General features: G+C 40.6%; 2 protein-coding genes across 9 annotated transcripts in view; both read left to right on the forward strand.

The window, feature by feature from the left end:
- iqsec1b (IQ motif and Sec7 domain ArfGEF 1b) overlaps window positions 1-6,838 on the forward strand; it is a 185,830-nt gene extending 178,992 nt beyond the window's left edge. For 7 of the 8 annotated variants that reach the window (XM_041033344.1, XM_041033345.1, XM_041033346.1 and 4 more), the window contains one exon: window positions 1,834-6,838. In XM_041033344.1, the coding sequence (XP_040889278.1) occupies window positions 1,834-2,373 (540 nt within the window). In that variant the 3' untranslated portion in view covers window positions 2,374-6,838. The remainder of the gene's footprint in view (window positions 1-1,833) is intronic. The other variant, XM_041033349.1, reaches the window with a different exon arrangement.
- A 2,222-nt stretch (window positions 6,839-9,060) lies between these two features.
- Window positions 9,061-21,865, forward strand: acad9 (acyl-CoA dehydrogenase family, member 9). Its single transcript, XM_041034870.1, has 18 exons — window positions 9,061-9,321; window positions 11,772-11,865; window positions 12,024-12,125; window positions 12,705-12,811; window positions 13,029-13,129; window positions 13,670-13,748; window positions 13,840-14,011; window positions 14,116-14,189; window positions 14,275-14,350; window positions 14,444-14,514; window positions 14,609-14,728; window positions 14,818-14,946; window positions 15,459-15,538; window positions 16,240-16,366; window positions 16,448-16,525; window positions 18,933-19,061; window positions 20,851-20,923; window positions 21,196-21,865. Exons 1-18 carry the CDS (start codon window positions 9,139-9,141, stop codon window positions 21,294-21,296), a joined length of 1,896 nt encoding a protein of 631 aa, XP_040890804.1. The 5' UTR covers window positions 9,061-9,138; the 3' UTR covers window positions 21,297-21,865.
- Window positions 21,866-23,625: the final 1,760 nt, after the last annotated feature.

Genomic DNA, 23,625 nt, shown 5'->3' on the forward strand with positions numbered 1-23,625 from the left:
TGACCTTGACAAGAAGTCCCACCCATTTCCTTTTTTTATTGTCGCACCAGCGTCCTGCAGTGAAAGAGTCTAAGCATGGAGGCACAAGAACATACACATTTACACTCTCACAAGCCAGATAATCTGTGTGACCGGGGCCATTTGTACGTGGCTAACTGAGTTAGCTTGATTTAATTGTTGATAGTCTGACACAAGTCTAAACTTTCCAGTCCTTCGGTGCTAGTTTGAATCTGAAGCTGTTGTGTGTTGCTGTGGTCATTGTTCTACATGTTTCCTACTGTCAACAAATTCCACAAAAAAACCAAAACCAACAATGTGTCCATATTTTCCACACTGTCTGTGGTACTCAGTTTGAAGCCCATTAGTTCCTGCTCAAGACATAAGTCATAAAAAAACAGTTCCTCAAAATCCTCAAGATGTGGTGTAGATATCAGAGTTTAGTTAAGCGACCTGTTAGCCAGCCAACATGTTAACTTGAATAAGTTTAGGCACATGTGAACTAGGCCCTGGTCCCAGTATCATCTGGCTTAAAGACTGGTTTAGTTATCAGTATTCGTTATATATAAAGTGACTCAATGTTTCTGCCAACTCTACCCACACAGATTGCAGAGAGTCATTACCTGAACTCCACATTGTTTTTGGTTTCTCATTTAACTTTTTAGAGTTCACTGCTCCACTTTCACATACTGCTAGTGCTGCAAACGTTTACATGACGATGAACCTGTGATGTTTGTATTGGTGGATTATATTCTCATCTTTTCGGGTATTGTTTTCAATAAAAAAATAAATATCCATGTCACAAAAATAAACCAAGTAGCCTACAGTGCACGGCAGAGTATGTAACTGCAACCCTAAAGAGGCTCTCTTCTATCAAACCAGTGTTGTTGTCCAACATTAATAAAGATAATAATAATAATAAGTTCTTCAGAACTTATTATCAGTTTAGTCAGACATGTTTAGTAATGATTTATGGAAACACATGAGCACATCATAACTCAAGACTCTGGATATTTTTGATTTTCTAAGTCATCTATAAATATTTCAGTTTGCATGTAAAGCATGGCCCTGAAATATCTGCTTCATTTCTTTAACATACACTTTGTTTGACTGTTCTATATTTATCTTGTTATTTTGTGTTACTGTGCTTTGAGTTTTTCTGTCTTGCATTTAGAATCAGAGCACATCATTTAAGTCAGTAGTGCACTTATAGTGAACCTGAACTTGTCAGCATACAAATGTGTGTACTGTATACAGTCTGTGGCTTCACATTTCTGTTTAAAGGCTCCAAAGTGGGGGCACATGAAAATTAAACAGAGTACTGTAACCTTGGAAACCAGATATAATAGTGACAGGAATACACAACAGTATCAGCAGGCAGAGAGAGAGAGAGAGTCTGAAGACTTAGAAGCTGTTTGTCAGTTCATGACAGTGACAGATGCCACAGACTCTCATAAGCTCAGCAGGCTGAGCCTCCAAACCATTTAGAGAGAGTCGGCTGTGAGATGTTAGCACAGATAGACAAACAAAGGCAGTGAACCGGAAAAGGAAATGGAGACGCTTTTCTACAAGGTAGAGTCACATGAGATTTGAGATCAGCTGTAGGTCATGCAGTTATGTCTTCTGTATGAAGAATTTGAAAAGGCTGTGCACAGTGCAGAAGCCAAAACCTGTGTTTTTCTACATCCACAAATATGTCTTTCATCTGCATAAAATTGTTGTCGTTTGAATCCACAGCAGGTATATATTGACTTTTTCTGCTGTTTCCCCCTGGACAGACAAAAGTGGACTTTCTGCTGTGTGTATGTTGTGTGCTGACTGTCGTCTCTCTTTCAGGGGTCCATCATTAGCAGTCCTCACATGCGGCGGAGAACCCCCTCCAGCCGAGACTGCCCGTCGCGCCACAGTGGCCAGTCCCTGCCCAACTCCTCCTCTCTGCTTGGATCTTTGTTTGGCACCAGGCGTGTGAAGTCCCCCAGCCCCACCCCTCAGCCCATGCACCCCACCCTCATCTCCCACACCCCACACCCCGCCAACCTGCACCACACGGCCCGGGTCGAGACGGACACTCCGGTCCCCATGCACCCACACCACGCCCAATTCTGCCACATGACCCAGAACCCCCCGCCTTACCACCACCACCACCACTACCACCCGCCAGCCCACTTGCAGCACCCTCCGCACCAGTTCCACCCACCCCCATCCCACGGCCAGCAGCCGCCTTACCCACCTCACTCGCAGCACGGCCATGGGAGCCACTCGGCACACTCCTCCCACCCTGGTCACGGCCCCCACCACCACGGCCCGCCACCGCCTTCCTCCCAGGCCTCCAGCAGCACCAAGCCCAAGCACAGCGGCATCAGTACAGTGGTGTGAGGCGCAGGAGGGCCTCTCTGGGCTCGCTGACTGAACTTTGATTTTTCCTCCGAGGCTCTCGGCTGATGAGACGGTTGCACTGTGCATCGCTGGTCTGGGGATGTGAAGCCAGACGAGATCCTGTGTCTCCTTCAGCAGTTTTTGTTACGCTTATCACTGGGGCAGTTTATTCAACCCAAACACATTTATTTTCCTGTTGTTCCTTTCATTTCATCTAAGGTCGTAAATCATGTCTGCCTGCTTCAAGAGCAACAGACAACAACGCAAGAGCATGCACAAAGACCACAACTACTGTTTCTCCTCAGTAAATTAAAGTATGTGATCAAATATCTCACTTACTAGTATTTTACAGAATAAGTAAATAGTAATCTCGACTTTAATGTCTACAAAGTGATTTTATCTAGTGTCAGGGTGGTTTGGCTGAACAGAGACAGACAGTCGTACAGACAGTCAGACAGACAGTCAGCCTCAGCAGTAGCTGTACGAGTATTTAATGTAGCGGTAGCTCACAGTGCACTGTGATATCTCTGTTAGCAGTGATTAAATGTGCCAATTATTGAAACATTTACTAATTTAGTCACAAAAATCGCTTTATGTATATTGTGCATAGTATTTTGTAAAATAATATCAGCTGTTATTCTAATTATTATTATTATTACAGAACAAATGGCATCAATTAAAACTCTCAGTATTATACTCGCACATAGGTGGCGTAGTTTCACTGTTAAGAAACCAATCAATGCTTTTATTAGTTAGGTAATTCACTAAGCTGGAATACTACTGTAAATGGTTGCCTTTGAGTTAGGAGTCTGTTAAGATTGTTCAGGGCTGGTGCACCCCAGCTTGTATACAGTCTCATCCACGGCACCTCATTGGTTCAGAGTCGTCTCTCCTGCTCTGGAAAAAGGAAGCCACAGCAAACTGCTGAGCAAACAGATTCATCTGAATGTCAGCCCCTCAGTTACTGGCTGCTTGTCCACCCCCATTTTATTTTATAACTATTTTTCTAGAGTCCAGTAAACAATACAGAAATGCTCTATATGTTCTACTGCAACCTAGTAGGATTCGTCAAGTCTGTTCTGCAGGAAGAGGAGGAGGAGGAGGTTTTTGATGTGTTTCATGGAAACTGAAGGAGTCTGTGCAAACTGTGTAGCAGGGAAACAGCAACATGACTGTCTAAGTGTCACTCCTGATGTGGAAGCTCTCAGCTGGCTGAGTGTGCCCTGTCCCTCTTTAGTTTCGTCGTGCGTCTCTTGAGCAGCGAGCGTGCCGTGCGGTTCTGTTTACTCCCTTGATTGGACTTTTCCTCGGAGCCACACAGATGCCACAGTACGGAAATCAATGATTATCACTCTGTGATGGTGCTCTTATGCTTCACTCACCACAAACGGCAGTTTTATATCAATCATCTTTCTGACATATTATGGGCTGGCTGGTTGTACCTCCCAGCCATCCTGTGCACAGTATCTGTTGTGTGTGCAGAGCGGAGGCAGGGGGCTGGTGTGTTGGAGCATATTTTCTGTTGAAAGTGATAGACACAGCACTTGTTTTACATAGCTGATATCAACGGCAGAAGTTAGTCTGTATCTGCTTAAAGACTATGAGATGGATTTTGTTTTTTTTTTAACTTGTGCAATATGTATTTACTCTTTTTTTGTCTAAGAGCAATTGCAATCTGATGGTTGTTCCATTTTGTTTAGTTCTGTTAGTTTAGTTTTTTTTTCTCCCAGAGTCCTTTGTCATTTCTTCCCCCAATGTATCAGTGAAGTGCAAGTATCCACATTGAACTGAAAGGACTGGACCTTTCACGCTGATAAAGAATGTCGAAGAAAATAACTGCATGTAACAATGTGTTTTGACTCTATTTTCTAACTATTGTGTATTCCCAAACTATATCAGAGTTACAGTTGACAGTTGTGAAAAAATGAATGGTAGAATAGTTGTGACTTCTTCAATTACAGCTAACTGAAGTCAGCTATGTATTTGTGTCACTCCTGAGGATACCAAAACCTGATCCACATACAGTAGTTCAGTGGATCTTAGTGTACAACAGTAGTTAAAGCTGGACGTTATCACAGCTGTGTGAGGAAAGTTCTTTGCCAACAAATATTGGTGTTATCTTTACAGCCGGCGTGAATAAAGATGTGTTCTGCCATCTGGAAATCAAAGTGGTAATTGACAGACAGCTATGAGCTATAATGAATGAAACTCTCTTATCTTCATGTTTATCATCTGTCTCTGTCAATGGCTCACACATTACTGTCGTCAAGTGATATCCAGTAGATCTGTGTTCTTTAATAGGCCCGCTTCTTTCCCCAAGGTTCAAGTTTTCAAGGTACCACCTTCTAATAAGGCCTCCTTTATTATGGGTTTATAAGCAGTAACTAGTTTAATTAATTAATTAATCAATTAAGTTAATTTATTGTCAGTAAATGCTTTACTGATGCTTTATATACTATGTAATAAGCCACTCTCAAGAACAACTTTTGGGTTGTAAAGTTCTGAAAAAGTCCACATTTATGAATGTTACTTAGTTATTATTTCCAATAATCCATCAAGTTCATAGTTTTATGTGTTTTATGTATTTTAGATCAATTAACCTTGTGGAGTTTCAGACCACTAGTAGTTCTGTAGAGTGGTGTCTGTAGGAGCGGGTCCCTCTTTTATCGCTATTGTGAATGCACACAAGAAAACACGCACACAAGCACATTGAGGATGAAGTACACATTCCTGTTTTCCCAGTTCAACACTGGTCTGCAAACAAACAGCTGGCAGAGGAAGCACAGCAAAGTACTGGCAAAGGCATCAATGTAAACACATACACAATGATAAAAAAATTGGCTTTGTAAATGTTTCATGAGGAAGAAAATGTACACAACACAGCTTATTGACTTCAAGCATATACAAATATTAAATGTAAACATAAGTTTTGTTTATTTACAAGAAAAGTCCCCCAGGCAGCTTTAAGTGGTCAAACAGTCTTCATCAAGAGCCAGGACAGGATTTCCTGTATTTCTCACTGTAAATGTTATGTATTTATATTTACATTGGTTATTGTTTAACTAAACCGATCACAAGACCAGGTGCTTCACGATCTGGGTGAGATTTTTCACAAACTGCCAATGCAAATGTCAGTTTTAAAAATGGTGTATTACTGATCTATAAAATATTAATACAAACAAACACAAGTATTCAGTTATAACTAATGAAACCATTAGTTATAACCTATAAATTCTCCATGAATGGTGTCTTATTAGAAAGTGGTACCATTTTCAAACTATGTCTTATTATCCAAAATGTATTTTGCAGTACTTTATGTGCTGTAGGTTACTATAGAACCTAATATTTGACTTTGATCTGTCAAATACACTGCTTTTACTGGGATTAATTCAGTGCAGTTTATGTTGTACGGAGTCAGGAAAGTGCCAATATTGCTTGGCCATTACATTTTAAATCAGATTTATACCAAATAAATTGGGGACCAAATTTAATCGAACCACCACAACCCCACAGTTGATCAATCAGACTTTCTGACACCAGACCAGAATCTGAACACTAGCTTGTTGTTATGGAATAAAGGTGCAGACACCAGCCAAGACGAAACCGAGCTAGTTCTCCAAATTATGTCAAATCAAAGTGTTTTCAGTCACGACCCTCCAGTCCCTTCAGAAGACTGATCTATTGTAAAACCTGTCCAGACTGTGTGTGAGGTGCTTTGTTGCATGCCATTGATGCCTACCGTTTTCTTTTTTCTTTTCTTTTCTTTTTTTATGTGTTCTTCTCTTGAGCAGTGGGCTTGACTAGACCCTAAACCTTCAATGTAATTTTGAGTTCTCTGACTGATGCTTGTTTACATTTAGATGATTTCTGGCCTGCTAGTGCGTCTTTTCATTTAAAGTTGTGTCATTCTACTCCGGCATGCATCTCACCTCTATTTTCAGTGTACAGTATAAAGACATGGCAGTATACTGCTACTGAGTGTAAATAGCAAATCCATCTGGGGAAATCTAATGTGACTTGATGAAGTAAAGAGGGTTTGAAAGGGTGGAAACATTTTAAGTGTGGGTGGGCAGTAAAGAATGAGAAAACATATGTAAATAGTCTGTAAATTATTATTATTATTATTACTACTATTACTACTCAATGTCTGCAGTTACATTGAAGGTGCATTCCTGCTCCCCTCCAATATTGACATAATCATCAAACTGCTTCTCTCTGCCTCCGACAGGACTGACTTATCATAGGATCTAGAGATGAACAGCCAACTGTTACACAGTTAACACCGCTTCTGACTTATTTCCTGAGACGCTCCTGTTCTCTCACACTCACAGCCCACTTTTGAAGTCAAAGGGAAGGGAGGAGTGCTCGTATTTTATTATGCATTTCTAAGTAGACGAAACCCTATTGATGTAAAACTAGTACTGTGACGATGTTGAGAACGCAAAATAAAATGATATACTGTAAAACCAGAGCTGCGTCTCTGCGTCTCTGCTTTGTAAAACAGTGCAGCTTCTTGGTCTCAGTTGAATGTAGCTTAGTAACCACACTTTCTATGGCCCTTAGAGTATCAGTGGTGCCCTTAAACAGGCTTTTCTACTTGAAGTGGTTCTACAGTCGTAGGACAACACTAAAATAGATTTTTCTACCTAAAAAAGGTAAGTGGCCTTACAGTCTTGGGACTACACTTATAAAGGCCCTATTACCTAAAAGTGGTCCTAGACTCCTGTAGGACCACAGTAAGTGAACATACTAGGTGTTCTCAGTTCATAACTGTAGTTGTATTCAGCACAAAGTTGTAAAGTAGTTTGTCGTCCTCTTGGTTAAGTTTAGAGTCATATAACATTTAGGGTCAGAATGTCATCAGCCCAGGTTCCTTGATACAAACACACCCCACATCCCATAATACATTTTTGTGTCATCACCAAAATGTAATTTACTATAAAAACTTTGTAAAACTTTCTATTTTATTTTTCTCTCTGTTTTTATTTATTCAACCATCTGATCAATATGGTGGTAGAACTGATTGTGGTCATATGATCAGGTATGACATATGTGTCATGTATGAGACACAGCATGCCTTAGATAAATGTGATGTGTAATTTATGTGTAATAGCAGAATGGAAACTCGACCCTTGTTGCTTAGGTCCTGTTGGTCCCTACCCTTTCCATAATGCAGTCAGTAATATCTTCTGTCAGACCCTGCCCTGCTTTCTAAAATGGAAAAAACACACAGAAGACATCACACAACTATTTCCAGACGGTGAGTAGCACTCCTCATGACAAGTCAATCAGCCTCTGTGTGGAAAATTAGTGAAGTTCCCCTTTAAAAAAAACCCCACATTCCCAGAAACAATACTGAGGACGTGACATCTGTGTTCTCATTAGTAGCTATATGGTCCTGCCCTGATACAAACATGTTTGTGATCCACTCCACCCTCAGCTATCCGACAATACAGAAGCCTTCTTCAGGGACAGTGAGGTATTTGTAGCAACCTAAACAAAATTCTCTGGAAGTCGTCCCTGCTGATGAAGGTCAGGACTAATTCCTTTCTCAGTCTTGCACAGCCAGCATGCCAGGCTGCCTGCCTGACTGTGGCAGGTGGTCTGAGTGACAGTTTACCCTGTTTGTCTATCTGGCCCTTGAGGTTGGAGCTAAAAATAGATCGCAGCTTTGAGGGGCCACATCATCATTGTCAGCAGGACGACGTCACCGTGCAGCTGGGATGGACCAGCACGGTGCTCCATTTCCTCTGCCAACACAGAATGGTCTACATTCAGTGAAACTCACCCAGACCAGCTGTTTAGTTATTTACTTTTTCTCACCTCTGTTTGTAAACAGCTTGATATTTTTATTTTCACATCCTTTTCCTGTCTTTGTTGGTGGCTGACACCACATTTGTTACACCACTTTTAAAAAACAAGTTCCACATAATTTTTGATACACTACGTATGTATGTATTTATTTATTTCACCTTCACTGCACAGTGAGTTCCTTTGCGCATTGCGCCACCGACTGGTGTACTCGCGGCATTGTTATGATGCGTTCACGCGCTGTCGGAAATATCAACGGCGTACGTGACATAATTACCATGAAGCCAACGATTTTCTGTTATCAGACAGAGCTACTGAGAACGTGCCCTATTTTTTTTTTTTTTTTCTTTTCCTCGGGTTAGTTTTTGCTTTTAACAACGCCGTTGTTCTTTAAATTCTTTAATAGCAAACTTGCACTTTATATACACATACAAGCATTTTTTTTTTTGACTCAGTCGCTTTAAAATTTAATATTTCGGCAGTTTCCTATGAGAGTACTGGCAGTGCGAAGAAGACTGATGATAAATCTAAATGCTGTGAGTCTTTATATTGCAAAACAAAATTCATAGACTATGAAACTGCTAAGCCGTTAACTCTGTAAGTAAAATTGGATTGTCACATCTTTTGAGAAAGATTTGGACGTTTTGGATTTGGGGCATGGTCCCGCATTTAGAGGATGGAAAGAATGAAAATTATGTTAATACGTGTGGGCCAAAGTAATAATTTTGTCAGTGATAGTTCTTGAAATCCAGCCTATTCTTTTTTTTTTTTTTTTTTTTTTTTTTTTTGGTCGTCAAAGTGAAATTTTCTATTTTACGAGGGTCTTTGAAGGTGTTATCTAACCCTCTGTTACGCCATCAGCATGAGACAGAATCGGGTGAAAGGTATCCGGTTGTGATTGTGTATGGTACTTCAATGGACTGCCGTCTGTGAGCAGAGGTTTATATTAGAAGAATGATGAATGTAAACAAGTTTGTCGTCTTGTCTAAATCTGTTCAAATCGGGAAGCGAATGCTCGCCTGCAGCGTGAGGCATGCTGGGAGAGAGGTGCAGCGTTTCCAGCAGCGGAGGAGCATTAAAACTCACTCCAGGAACCTCGCCTATGCTAAGGATCTGTTCCTCGGTCAGGTGAACAAGGTAAGAGGGGCTGATGACTGTGGCTGTAGCTCTGGTTCAGCTGGAGCCAGAGACGAGCGGATTAAACCTGAAAAACTTGTTGACACTTTCCATTGAGGACAGGGGAAGATGTGAAGGACAGTTCACAGAGACAAACAGAATCACAGCGCCCAAATAAAAGTGTTTACTATGTAAACATTTAACCAACAACTACCCACAGGATGTAACAAAAAACAAAACAAACAGGATTGAAGTGAAATGATATAATAACATGGAAGGTATATACAATAGAGTAGAGAAAATAAAGACAAAATAATATAATATTTAAATAAACAAAACAGAAATTGAGCAAGAGACCAGAGTAAATTATATTCAGACATAAGTATACAGAGTCTCCTGGCGTGGGCGCATTTATTAAGAGAAAATACATATTTTAGTTAATTCCACAATGTAGGGACTTAGTGAAACAACTTTTATATAGTATGTGCTATGATGATAATGTTGTGAACTACAAATCCATATATTTATATCATTTCCGTATATATTTATAGGTTTGGAGCTCAGCCAATCACCAAGGATTTCCATTGTACATATTTCTTTTGTTTGGGAAGACTCAAGGAAAAGATAGAAAAAGAGAAACAGCAGGGAGACTCTTCCTCTGACAGTGTGGAAGGTGAAGTCAGGGGAAAGCATAAGAAAAGTGTCATAGATGTATGTTATACCCAGGTCCACCTGCTCAGACCACACACTGGTGAGTTTGTAATGAGGCCATAGTGACAACTGGTGGGCCTGTTTCAAAAGTCAGCTCCCTGAGCTCACCAGCTGTTCACCAGAGTCCCTAGCCCAGGAGACATCTTTGTCAGATTATATGAGAATATTCTTAGTCCCAATAACAAGCCTCAGCTTATTTGTATCTGTGATGAAACTGCATCTGAAGACAAGCTCTAGTCCAAAGTCAAGGTTCTGTACCAGAAGGTAAAAGGCATGCTTACCATCAGCAGAGGAACAGCAGGGAGAACATGCTGGGTACACACCATGTGTGGGTACAGTCTCCAGCCCCTGGACATCAGCATATTCAGCCCACCCGAGGCTGAGTTCACCATTCTGGACACTTGCATGGGACTAGTGAGAGGAGACATGGTGGCTGGAAAAAAAGACAGTTCCAGCTGTTTCACCTCGTCTGATGATGGACTGTAGCTGTGTGTGGTGGCTATTAGTGTTCAGTCAGTGTGTGATGGAGCAGGCTGTCACACTGTGTTTAGACCTAAGAAAGAAAGAAAGAAACTGTGCATAGTTTATCGAGATATTTTTATACATAGCAAAAAGATACATGACACACAAGCAATCATTTTCTTTCTCTAACTTTATTTACGAAACTAAACTTTACTTTGTTTCTTGTTCCATCTTTTATTTGAAGTCAGTTTATGACCTGCTAAACCTGGCATACAGAGTGTGGGGAGAGGGCTCACAGTTTGTCATATGTTAGTCAGTGTTGTGTTAACCTAAGTTTGTCTAACAGGTTTTCACTTTTTCCTCTTCAGTTTTATTAGCTAATTAACATCATGTGGTTCATTGACTGTTATGGTAATCTGTTGAAATAAAGCAGGTGTTCATGCTGAGTGCCTCAGATGTGGTGAGCACAGTGACATGGTGGCTGAGTCTTTACAGCACCTCTCCAATTTTAACTCTTGTAGTCATATTGTGTGGGGAGAGCAGCCACATACTTACCGTATCATGAAAGAGGGCTGCTTAGTTACACACTCCAGGAGTTTATTATCATGTCTTCTGCTTCACTGTATGATTTGGAAGAAGGACTGGAGGCGAGAAATGGGACTGTAGTTTTTGAAGATCTTGCCCCTAGCAGGCATGTCAGCTTCAGGTGTTAGGGTGTGTTTTGTGATAAGCATCTTGTGTAAACTGCCCTGGAGCACTTTTTTTGTACAGATTAACTTTGCTACATGTCCAGATTTGTGTGTATGTATCCACTCACTCATATCTTCACAGAGCTTGAACCCCACTCACTGTTGTAATGATTGTGCAGACTGAGCCAGTTAAAACATTCAGGTTAGTCCTAACTATACACCAGGAAGTTACCTGTTGCATTAATAATCACTAACAGTGAGATAAGAAGCCATGTCTCGTGACATGCAGGTAACACTCACAACCTGAAACCAGTCTGCTCCATCAGGACTATGTGGGTGTGGTTTGATATCCACATCCACTCTCTCCTGGGAAATGGGCACAACGGTTTAAACTCTGGCACAGTATTGTGTCTTTGTTTGAGACCACATGGCTCATAGTATTAGTTCAGTCGAGTCATTGATGAACCTGATTTTTGTATGTTAAATCAAGTGAAAAATCAAGATGCTCATTTTCTCTTATTGGTATTTCTTTACACTGGGGTGAGCATGCAGTCACAGCATCTGAATTCAGAAGTAGAGGGCTTACACACAGCTCTGTTTCTGCTCCAGGCTGAGGTCTTCCCTTATCCAGAAATTGGAAATGAAGAAGTGGAAGAGATCAATCAGCTTGTTGCACCTGTGGAAAAATTCTTCAATGAGGAAGGTGAGAGAAGAGATCTGGTGGAATCAAGAGTTAAAAGAAAAACTGAAAATACATGAATACACCTGAATTAGGATCTTGCAATTAGTTTCCTCTGAGTAATTTAATGATTTGACAAATACAGACTGTTTTTTTGTGTGTTTGTGTGTGTGTGATTTCAGTTGACTCAGCAAAGATTGACCAAGAGGCCAAAATCCCTGTGGAGACTCTGAATGGGTTAAAGGAGCTCGGGCTGTTTGGAATCATGGTTCCTGAGGAGTATGGTGAGATGACTCTTCAAAGGAAGATGCACACACAGTTTATCTGTCATGTAGTCTAACCAATGACAATAATTGTCAAAAATATGTGTCATCAGTAGGTATATATTTCATTAGGTGAAAAATGTTTGGTAACTCCGGAGCTTCACAATTACCAAATTAAAGCTGAAACAATGACGAGTCTACACTCAATAACTGACACCAGAGCCGGTCTAGCTGCTTCTCCTTATTTCAAGTCTTTATGCTAAGCTAAGCTAACCGACTGCTAAAGTGACATAATGGTTGCATGGTAATGAAGTTGTAATTGGACAGTGATTTGAAAAGTCTGCAGTAACAGTAGATACAGAATAAATGTATAACAGCTATTAAACTAATTCACTGTGATCTCAATCAAGTTTGTGTATTTCAAGCCTGTAATCCTCATGTGGTAACACAGTACTACAGTCCTGAGTTTACAGTGGCACCGCATCTGTTTTCTCACACATCCATTCAAGTCAGAAATACAGTCCTGCTGTGACTTAATAAGTAAAACTGAAGGCAGTGGCTCTGTTTTGTTTTGTTTTTGTTTTGTTTTTTTTAACCCAGGGGGTCTCGGACTGTCCAACACTATGTACGCACGACTGGCAGAGATCATCTCATTAGACGGCTCTATTGCTGTAACATTGGCTGCACATCAAGCCATTGGACTGAAGGTAAGAATAAAACGGTGTAACAGAGTTGTACATGAAACCATCAACTACAGTACATGTTATGAGGACAAACAGGAGGCAGATATCGCCCTGTGATATAGTTTCAGTCTGTGATTAAAATACCATAACATTAGATGATCGTTGTTGTAATATTAAATTAGGTTTTTGAGATGATTCATCTGTGCGGTTTGCTTTGCTAACAACCGCTCTGGTGTTTCAGGGGATTCTGATCGCAGGGAATGAAGCCCAGAAGCAGAAGTATCTGCCCAAACTGGCCTCAGGGGAACACATTGCAGCTTTCTGTCTGACCGAGCCTGGGAGGTAAAGACACTGAAACCTCATTTACAACTGGTTTACGATGTCCCCTCTGCAGCTGCAGTTATGTTTATACATGAGGAATTTGGACAGTCATGTATGCACAAGCTGTTGATATAACATGAGAGAGGAGGTGGAGGTGAAGAGGAGTTAAAGTTGGTGTCTTGTAAACAAGTTATGTTTACAAATAGTGTTACTCCCCAAAATGAATTATGTGTATCCTTGAACATGTTGAATTTCATTTCTCATAAAATGTTTGCAAAGCTGTTTTTTTGAAACAAAGTACTGTTTTTAATGTGTTTGCTACAGCAGACATTTCTGCTTGTTAATCACTTGTCCTGTGTCCTTTGAAAAAGGACATTCTGCGTGTGGTTAAGGGGTTTCAGTTGAAACAGCTGAGGCGTCCGTTATAGGATTTTATGGGACACTTTCTGTCCCGTCAGTGGCAGAAACGTTCTGTTTCCAGGGTAAAATTGTGATAGCTTCGACACTTGGTGGTACATATGCTTGCATTAGCTTCACTCACACTCGGTTTGATCATTTCAGTGGAAGTGATGCAGCCTCCATTCAGACCCGTGCAACCTTGTCAGAAGACGGGAAACATTACCTGCTCAACGGCTCCAAGGTGAGAGTTTGATCTGGGTTTAAAATCCTCCCACACCGCTCGTTTCACATTAAACTCTGAAGTTCCCGTGTCTTTGAATTTGTGTTTTCAGTTTTGGATTTCAAACGGAGGGTTTGCAGATATTATGACGGTGTTTGCCAGGACGGAGGTGACTGTAGATGGCGAGAAGAAAGATAAGATTTCAGCCTTTATTGTGGAGAGGGCTTTTGGCGGCATCACCAGCGGGAAGCCTGAGGACAAACTGGGCATCAGGGGCTCCAACAGTAAGGCTTTCTTGAGTTTGGATGAAAGGACGAGTACTGGGAACGTTCTTGGTAGAGTTTGTGCTTTTTCTGTCATTTGTAATGAAACTTTCTGACTTTTTCAGCTTGTGAAGTGTCGTTCGACAACGTCCCAGTGCCTCTGGAGAATGTAATAGGAGAAATAGGTGGTGGATTTAAGGTGAGCTTTAAGCTGTCCTGAGCATAAACTGTTGTACACGACTGTTTCTGTAAGATTATGTGAACTTTTGCTTCTTTTTGCACAGATTGCCATGAACATCCTGAACTCAGGGAGGTTCAGTATGGGGAGTTCTTCAGCTGGAATGATAAAGAAACTGATAGGTACAAACCCTGCACAGCAGCTGAGATAAGTGATTACGAGCTTGCGTGTGTGGGTTTTGTAAAATGTGACATGATCTGTGTCTGACTCTGTAGCATTGACGGCTGAGTACGCTGGGACCAGGAAGCAGTTTAACAAAAGCCTGAGTGAATTTGGTATGATTCAGGTACAGTCGACTTTTCTATCACAGAGATCTAGTGGATAACCTCCACCTCTCAATCTGGTCAGAAGTGAGTAAGGTGTTTTCCCTGTTACTGTAGGAGAAGTTTGCTTTGATGGCCCTTAATGCCTTTGTGATGGAGAGCATGGCGTACCTGACAGCAGGGATGATGGACAGGCCGGGGCTTCCAGACTGTTCGATAGAGGCCGCCATGGTCAAGGTTCGACCGCTCTGTCACTAAACTTTGTTCATGTAAAACTGGTATAAAACAAAGAGGCCAATAATGTGTATCCTCTGTGTTCTGTTCAGGTGTTCAGCTCAGAGGGAGGCTGGATTTGTGTCAGCGAAGCTCTTCAGGTCCTCGGAGGTCTGGGTTATACAAAGAATTACCCCTATGAGCGCTATGTCAGGGACTGTCGCATCCTGCCCATCTTTGAGGTACTCTGATAATTATTCAGTCATTAAAAATCTCAACACCTTCATGTTGAATAACATGTGGAATTAGATAAAAAAATAAAATGTGATTTTTTCTACATATTCAGTTTTTTCTACAGGGTTTGATTGGTGGTGAGTCAAACGTATTTTGGTGGGTGGGACTTTGGACTGGTGTAAAACTTAATATACTGGAGTTGGTTTGTTGAAATGATCTGTTCTGTAAGTGGCCACCAGGTGGTACAATTGACTTTGGAATCAAACAGTTTGATTTTTTTTTTTTTTAAATAAGGGTTAAGTTTTCTTTCTGTATTTGGATAAATAGACTGTGCAGACCTGCAGCTTATCAGCCTTTTATTTTCAGTTTAATTTTCCACATTTTAAGAGCATCTTACACTTTCAATGAGGGAAACGCTGAGCTCTTCTTGCAAATGTATGTGATGTGGTATGGTCTAATATGGTCTAATAAATGTGAAACTGACAGTGTGCCATTTATGGATTCTGCTGTCTGTTTTCAGGGGACCAATGAAATCCTGAGGATGTACATTGCTCTGACTGGAATGCAATATGCTGGCAAAGTCCTCACGGGGAAAATAAAGTAAGAATATGAAGGCTTTAAAGCTTTTTTTTTTTTTTTTTTTCTTTTAGCAGTGAACTTAATACAAAGTACATCACATCAGTATTTGCTGTGACCACTGTTTGCCTGTAAAACAGCTCCTGTTCTTCAGGACACTTGTTAACAGTTTTCCAGGTACTAATGTGGTTTCCCAGAGCGTCTGTTACAGGACTCCTTTTTCTTCTTGTCTCTGAAGACAGTTCTTCCTGACTCTGGCTGCATGTTTGGGCTCATTGTCCTGATGGTTACTGCATCATGGATAAGAATCTAAACAACTCAAATGCCAAAATCTTTCGCACAGTATTGTATGTCTACATATCAACTGTGATTTGGATTAGTGTGATATTTAAGTTACGGTAGCATACATGAGAAATGGGTCCACAAACTCCTGAGAAGAATATGTGGCTCTTTGCTGCTAAATGCTTTAATCATAGGCTATTTGCTAGCTTTGCCTGCTGTTTGGTGCTCAGCTGTTAGTGTGTACACTTGGTTTATCTTTTCTTTTTTTTTCTTTTGCATCTTTTACCTGTATCACAGGTAATCTGGCTGGCTGGCTGGCTCAACTTTGTGATGGTCTAAAATACCATCACAAAGTTGAGTGTAGTGTAATTGATCACAAAATCTTTTGCTTTTTCTGTCCCTCAGTCTTTTCTTTTCTTTTCTTTTCTTTTCTCTGCCTCCAGGGAGATGAAGAAAGGGAACATAGGTCTTGCTTTGGGCATGGTGGGCAAGAAACTGAAGTTCTCATTTGGTGGTTCAACAGACCTTGGCCTGACGGGAAAAGACGGCGTAGTGCATCCTGCCTTGGCAGTAAGGAGTAAAGGAAACATCTTTTGCCAGCCTTACATGTATTAGTTGTTTTCTAGAGGCTCAGTAGTTTTCTGTTCACAGGAAAGTGCGAAGAAGTTTGAGGAGAATGTCAGCTTTTTTGGAATGACTGTGGAGAACCTACTGTACAGATTTGGAAAGGTAATATCTGATTTATTTTATATTCTGGGATTTTCCTGCTTAAATGTTTCCAACTCATTTGGACAGAATTCCCTTTTGTATCAGTCGGCTGAATGTACTCATCGTTTCATAATGTCGTTAGGGATTTGTTCATATCTTTCAGTCAGCGTTTCTGGGGTGTACGTGTGTTAGACAGCTGCTCTGATAAAGCTTCTATGTGACTGTGCTTTTGTAATCACGGTTTTCCCAAAGAAGCTATAAACATCTTGGAAACAGGTCAGCTTTCCAAATCCCCACTTCCTGTATCGTTTGACTCTAGTTTGATCCAGTGCAGTGTCCTCAGTGGGCTTTCATCACACTGCACTCTTCATGAGTACAAGAACAAGAGCTTGAACATTTTAAATTCATTACTGTTTAAATCAAAGTAAGCCCTTTAAATTCAATGGTCAACAACTTGTGCAAGTCATGTTTTTTATCTCCTGACTCTTGTTCTCTTCAACCATTGTGTTTGAGACCTGGGACACTGAGATATTCTGAGGACATTGGGATGAAATTAAAAAAAAGAGATGGACTTACTAGAGTCAGCAGTACCTCTGGTAGTAGTGGTTCCCAGCTCCTCCTGTTCACATGCTGAAGTGTCCTTGATCCGCACAGTGAAACCTCCTGATGTGTGATGTATCAGTTAGCATCAGTTAAATGAATGTATCATGCTGCAACAGCTCAGTATTTAAATAGACATTTGTGTGCAGATAACATGTAGTGCACGTTCTGTGGCTCTTTACAGGGCTGATCTCATGTGCACATCAGAGCAGAGGGATATATTGTACTTTTTAATCCACTACATTTATTGGACAGCTGTAGTTACAAGTTACTTTTCAAACTGTACATTAAAAAACGCATGATAAGCTTTTGAAATACAGTAGAAAACGTACAGAAAGCATTGTCTAATTGCAGTGTTTCAGTTGTCGCAAAAGTTGTCAGCAATTTCACTGAAGAGACATGTTCTAAACCTCTCACATGGTTTAACTTAAATAACAGTTTGAGGCTCAAAGATCTGATTTATTTTCTTTCTTCTGCCAATAATCATCTCAGACTCCCTCAGATTTATCTTATGACACCACTGGAGGAGCCTGACCCATAGGTTGGGAACCCCAGGCCTAAAAAAAAAAAGAGTAAAAACTGACAGATGACAGTGATGAAAGTTGTCTTCTTAAATATGCTTCCACACAGACCCTGTATGTGACCGAGACCACACACACACACACAGACAGATACTCTACTCAGTGTTAGTGTCTGTTAAACTGCTGTTCAGTGTCCTCACCTGCGTGCTGTGTTTTAATGTGGTTGAATTCACAATCTACCGGAGCTGTTCTCATCGACATACTTTTTCTGTTGTCATATATAACTGAGTATGAAATAGTGACTTAATTGCTGCCTATAAACACTAAATGTTTACCAGCAGTCATTCTCGAGCTGTTGCTCTGTGGGTGATAAAATCCTTATGAAATGGTGTAAATCCACATAAATCCAGGTTAATGACAACAGCTTTACTCTGTATGTGCATATTATTGACATTTTAAATGAGCAATAACAGAGAAAGCTGGAGGTGACTGAAAGTTGTCTTCTCAAATTTAGTAGCTCTGTGGCACACGGGTCCAGAACCTCTGAGGGTGGTGTTTGTGGGTGAAGGGGACAATGTTTTGGACTTACCAGGGAACACAACAACTAAACCCAACACAGCAACAAACATGAGCAGTCAGATGATCAGATGGACAAGAGCAGTGAAGACCAAATTATAGAAAGAAGACCAAAGTTATAATAGACCGGAACGTTCCTTTAGTTACCACCCATACTAATGTTAGTAGCTTGAGGTGCTTTGGGAAGGCCTGACTGTGTGTGTGCTCTTATAAATGTGTGAGGCCTGGCACTCAGGCCCAGTCTGTTTCCCTCCCACTGAGAGGTCACTTTAAATCTGAAGTCTTGTAAAGATTTGAAACTTCCCAAAAGGAGATGATCCTATTCCCACTAAACTAGGCCCAATAGGTTTCACATATTAGCCCAGATGTAATCCTGGTGTCGCTATGGTCTCTGTCAGACAATCTGTAAACACAGGAAGTAATTAATTACAACTTAAGAGCAAAACCCAAACTGTTTTCCAAGCACCGGTGAGTGAGTGAGTGTGCCATCCACAGAAAGCTGCGATCTTCCAGTCTTTATGGTAACAACCTCCAATATACAACAAATTTTCAACAGTTTCATTTTTTTCCTGGGGTGATGTTTACAGGGAAATTATTAAATTACCTGATAAATTCCAAAATGATATACAATCAGTTTTTTTTCCTGTCAGACTAGAAAGACACACTGAAGTTGAAGCAACTTTAAGCACTGCAGATCAGTTACAGTGTCCTTGTTTTGATGTTGATGTCAGACCATAGTGGACGAACAGCTCGTCCTGAAGAGAGTCGCAGATGTGCTGATCAACCTCTACGCCATGACAGCTGTCCTGTCCAGAGCCAGCCGCTCCATCAGCATCGGCCTCAGGAATCATGACCATGAGGTGTGTACACACACACACACACACACACATTTTAAACTAAGTCATGTCCAGTAAAAACAACTGTTAATTGTTGCTAATTTACTCAGCTGTAGCTACATCTGCATTATTTCTGTCAGTTGGCAAAACAACAAAAAGAAATGTCATGTGGTTAATCTGCTCACTCTTTGCATGTCAGTGTCTGAGTCTGTATTTACATTGATATATCTCTAAAATACATTTCAGAAACTTGACTAAAAGTTTCTGATGTAGCCCTAGAGTGGCACGTTTTCAAGTTTATATTGGTGAGTTAAATCATTTTGGTGAATATCCAGTTTGGGCCCATGTGGTGCTCTTTACCAGCCTCAACCACACACCAGTATACTGACACTCTTTTGGCAATTATCTCCTAATCTGAACTGTGTGCCAGCAGCACTTTACTTTAAGTGCCTCTATTTAGGATTAATAAGCTTAATATATATTAAGAAATGGTTTTTAAACACTTGTTGTCGTTATAAACAGATAGAACACTTTAAGTGCTAATAAATGTTCAGTGTTTGTCGTAAACTCCAGCTTCTCTTATGAAGACACATTTTATATTAGTTTAACTATCTCACTGTGCTGCCATTCATGATCCGTTCATATAGGAGGCTCCGCTTATAGGTGTCAGCTGAATTTACAGTTATTGAGAAATAAAGTAATATTTAGATGATATAAGTCACACTTTGCTGCTGATGCAGTGATACACATCTCTTAAGTCATTGCATTCGATCACAGCGTAAATATCCGCAAATCAGGTCACGCCTCAATTAAGATCAGTGAATTTATCGATCTTAATAAAACACACATTGCTGTCTAATTAGACGAGGCTGTTTTCAGTTAGTGTGGGAAGCTGTAGTCGGCTGAAAGCAATTAAGGCAGCACCATGTCACAACATGTTGTCACCTCTATTTTGTCTTCTATTTTTTCCTCCCTCCTCTTTTTTTTGGTGCAAACATGTTTAATGTGGCCTATGATCTGCACGTCCCTAGATTTATTGGTAACTCATACGAGTGGTTGCATAGATTTAGCACATCACTCATTTTCACTGTAATATTTTTTAGAGCTGTAACCTGTGCTGCTCTATGATTTTCACATGGAAGAAGTTTTTTTATTAGGTGGAGACGGACACAGGATGGCAGAGTGTCAGCTCTGACTGTAGGACAGGTCCATGGGTAATCAGAAACAGTGATGTAGAGCTAGGCAGAGCAAAACAAATCCCCAACAGAGAGACATTAAAGGAGGCGATGGATGCTTTGTATTATCTGAAACACTCCTCTGTGTTTCAGATGTGCGGCTCTGTGCTCCTCCCACAGCATTTCTCTCCACTGTAGCCCCAGCCATAAATGACAGGATACATGTAGTGGTCCACCTTTGTGTTCTGAGTTATGTTTTTCACAAAAGAAAAATATGGTTTCAATCGTTTTCACCTGGTTTAGGTTCACTGTGATTCAAAAACGTTTCGAGTGTTTTCTGTTTGTTGAACTGGACTTATTTCCATGGTGAACAGGAAATTGCTAATCTGACAATTTTATATAAAGCACACACGTGCTTATTGATGGAATAGCGTGTCCTGTTTCCAATTAATGTGCTGTGTTGTCTTTGCAGATAAAAATAGAATCAACAAATGTTTACAATTGTGTGTCTTCACATTCGATTGCACTTTCTGCTTTCAACCGCCTCCTGCATCACATTTAGGTTTCCTTTCTCTCAGTTGTTTTCCAGTTGGCTTCGTGTACGTCTGCTTGAAAGCCTGTGTTGTTCATTTTTCTAGGTGCTGCTCGCAAACACATTCTGCGGCGAGGCTTACTTCAAGAACAATTACATGCTGACTCAGTTGCAAAAACGTAAGTACAACACAAAATGGTAATTGAGAACAGCCCTGTGCTTTGCTTTTTTTTTTTTTTTTTTGCACGTGTTGTGGAATTTCCCCACCAAACCCCACATACCAACACTCAAACCCCCCACTGCTTTTCATTGTCACACTGTTTTTGTTTTGTTTTTAATGACCTATATGTAAGTTATTTAGTGACATTATCCAGACAGATGATAAAGTTGTATTTTGTATTTAACAAATGAAAGCAGCTTGTTTTGTAATTCCCATCTCAATCTCTTCCAGACTCTCCTGAGAACAACGATGCCAACATCAAGAAGATCGCCAGGGAGGTCTTAGAGAAAAGAGCCTACATCTGCTCTCATCCTCTTGAAAGAACATACTGAGCTCTCCCATGTGACCGCAGCACTGTGTCTCATGGTTGGACAGTGTGAGCGAGACAGTTCACACTCAGTGATCTGCATTTACTCTTTTATCAGTCCTTTTTTTAGTTGGACATTATTTCAACATTAAATTAAGAGATTTATTTTAATAGTTACTATGTGTTATTAACCATGACTTCAAATATAAAACCTGAAATCTTTGGATAATGGCTGTTCTATTCTAATGGCGATTAAATTCTACCCAAAGTGCTTTTTGACTTTAGTGCTACAGTTAATCATTGCACAACATGCTAGTTTTAATGCTTTTAATGAGCCTATTTGGTATGAAAGGTATGGTTTTTGTGGGTTCTTGCCTCTGAAGTATTCCTGAAACGCTGGACAGCTGATGTGAAGATACGCTTCTCCTTGTCTGTGAGAGGCAGGGCGGTCCGCTTGTACAGGAAAGAACGCTGCCTACTGAATCCTCTATAAGAAGCAACAGAACTTTGAGACAAAAACCTTTTCATATTTTGCATCAGTATTTGCTAAGTTTCTTTTTTTTTCTTCTTAATAAAAGTTCTAACTTGAGCTTACATAAAGGGGTCCTTGTTGGAAGAAGAGATATGTCTTGGGATGGAGTTTTGCAGCTGAGGCTGCAGTCCATACGGGGGGCCAGGAGCCAGAGCCTGAGCCTCAGCTTTGTTGTCACGCAAGTTCATCACAGATAGTTGAGGCAGAGGCTGCAACACAAAAAAACAGCTGTTGGCTTACAGACTAAAGGTTATTACTGTAGCTAGTGCCAGAAATGACAAACTGAAAAAAATGTTACCAAGCATTGTGAAATACAGACACTAAGGGCCTGTGTCTACAGGCAGCTATCATCGGTGCAAAAACGCCCTCAGCGTACACCTCTTTTTTTTCTGCTCACAATACTTTAAGTTGAAAATAGTTCAACTTTTGGAAACTAGAGGAGAAACTGACACTGGTTGTCTCTGTTGTCTCTGTTATTTATGATCTAACACTGAAACTTCACCATGATCAGTGTTGAGAACTGCTAGCCTGTCCAAAGTTTATCTGTCCAGCCACAGCTCCTGGCTCACTCTCACCGCTCTCGTAGCAAACATTTCCCTCAAGTGTTGCTAGTGACCAAAAACAGAGCTAAAAGAGAGTTTGACGTATGTTTACTAAATGGCAGAAAAATTACATCTTCAGATGAGTGATAATGCTGCGTTGTTACTTCTTGATGTGTTAATAAGCAACTGTTTTCAGTTTCCATATCCACTTAAAGGTATTTTATACAGCAGTTGTATACAGCCTTGACATATAATGACGTACATTTTGGGCTCACAGCTTGACCAATGTGAAGGGTCAAGCTATGGGAACATCTTGATCCTCCTTTGTGACCTTGATAAGTCGCAGGTCACTTATCATACTTACACTTTCTGTGTAATACAACCATACTTTCCTGTGTGGTGGTTTAATTGTGTTAAGTATATAACACTTTTCTGAAATAAGAACCTAGAACTGCATTTTGACTCTTGGACTCTCTTTAAGGCAGGGCCTTGAGGTTAGATCATTAAGTAGCAACCGCATTAAAGCCCCTGCAATGCCACCAGACATTCTTAAGCTCATCTTTCAGAAGAATCTGATTTCTCTTTGAGTTTCCTCCCATGTGGTAGTTGAACTGGGCCGTTGTCTGGTCGGTTGGTGCTCCTGCCAGGAAGCAGCTTCTTCAGCCAGCAACTGCAGTGAGATCTGGCTGCTTGAAGCTGTTCCTGCTGCAGAGAGTGACCTGAGGACCAACAGCAGACCCTAAATAAAGTTTATGCCTTACTGTGCATATAGCTGAACTTAATATAAATGAACTAAACAGGCCTGGGCACTGGTTGGTTGTACAAACACAAGGGGACATACATTAACAGATCATTTTGTTTACTGCTTATGTAACTGAAGTTCCTCCCTGTCCCAGTTTATTCTCCAGTGTGGTGTGGGAGTGTGTTACTCAGTAGCAAAGACTAATACTGGCTCAAATATCCGCCATCTGGAGCTTCAATCAAAACATATCAATATTGGCTTTCAAAAGCCTACAGCCCAGACAGTCATAGGAAAAAATCCACTCTTGGATGATGTTTGTTCAGTGTAATATTCAGTGCATTCATGCTAGTTACTGCAGTTTGTATGGCAGGAAAACAATCTGCCATGTGTAGCAACAGCATAAAAACATACACACTATAATACACTAATGCTATGTTAATAGACAGTTAATATGTTGCCCCACCTGACACTTGTATTTCAGTCAGTCAGCTCATTTGGAAAAGATTATTAAGTGAATGCAGAATATGCATAGAGTTGG

Source organism: Toxotes jaculatrix, chromosome 3 (genome assembly GCF_017976425.1).
Source record: "Toxotes jaculatrix isolate fToxJac2 chromosome 3, fToxJac2.pri, whole genome shotgun sequence".
NCBI lineage: Eukaryota > Metazoa > Chordata > Actinopteri > Toxotidae > Toxotes > Toxotes jaculatrix.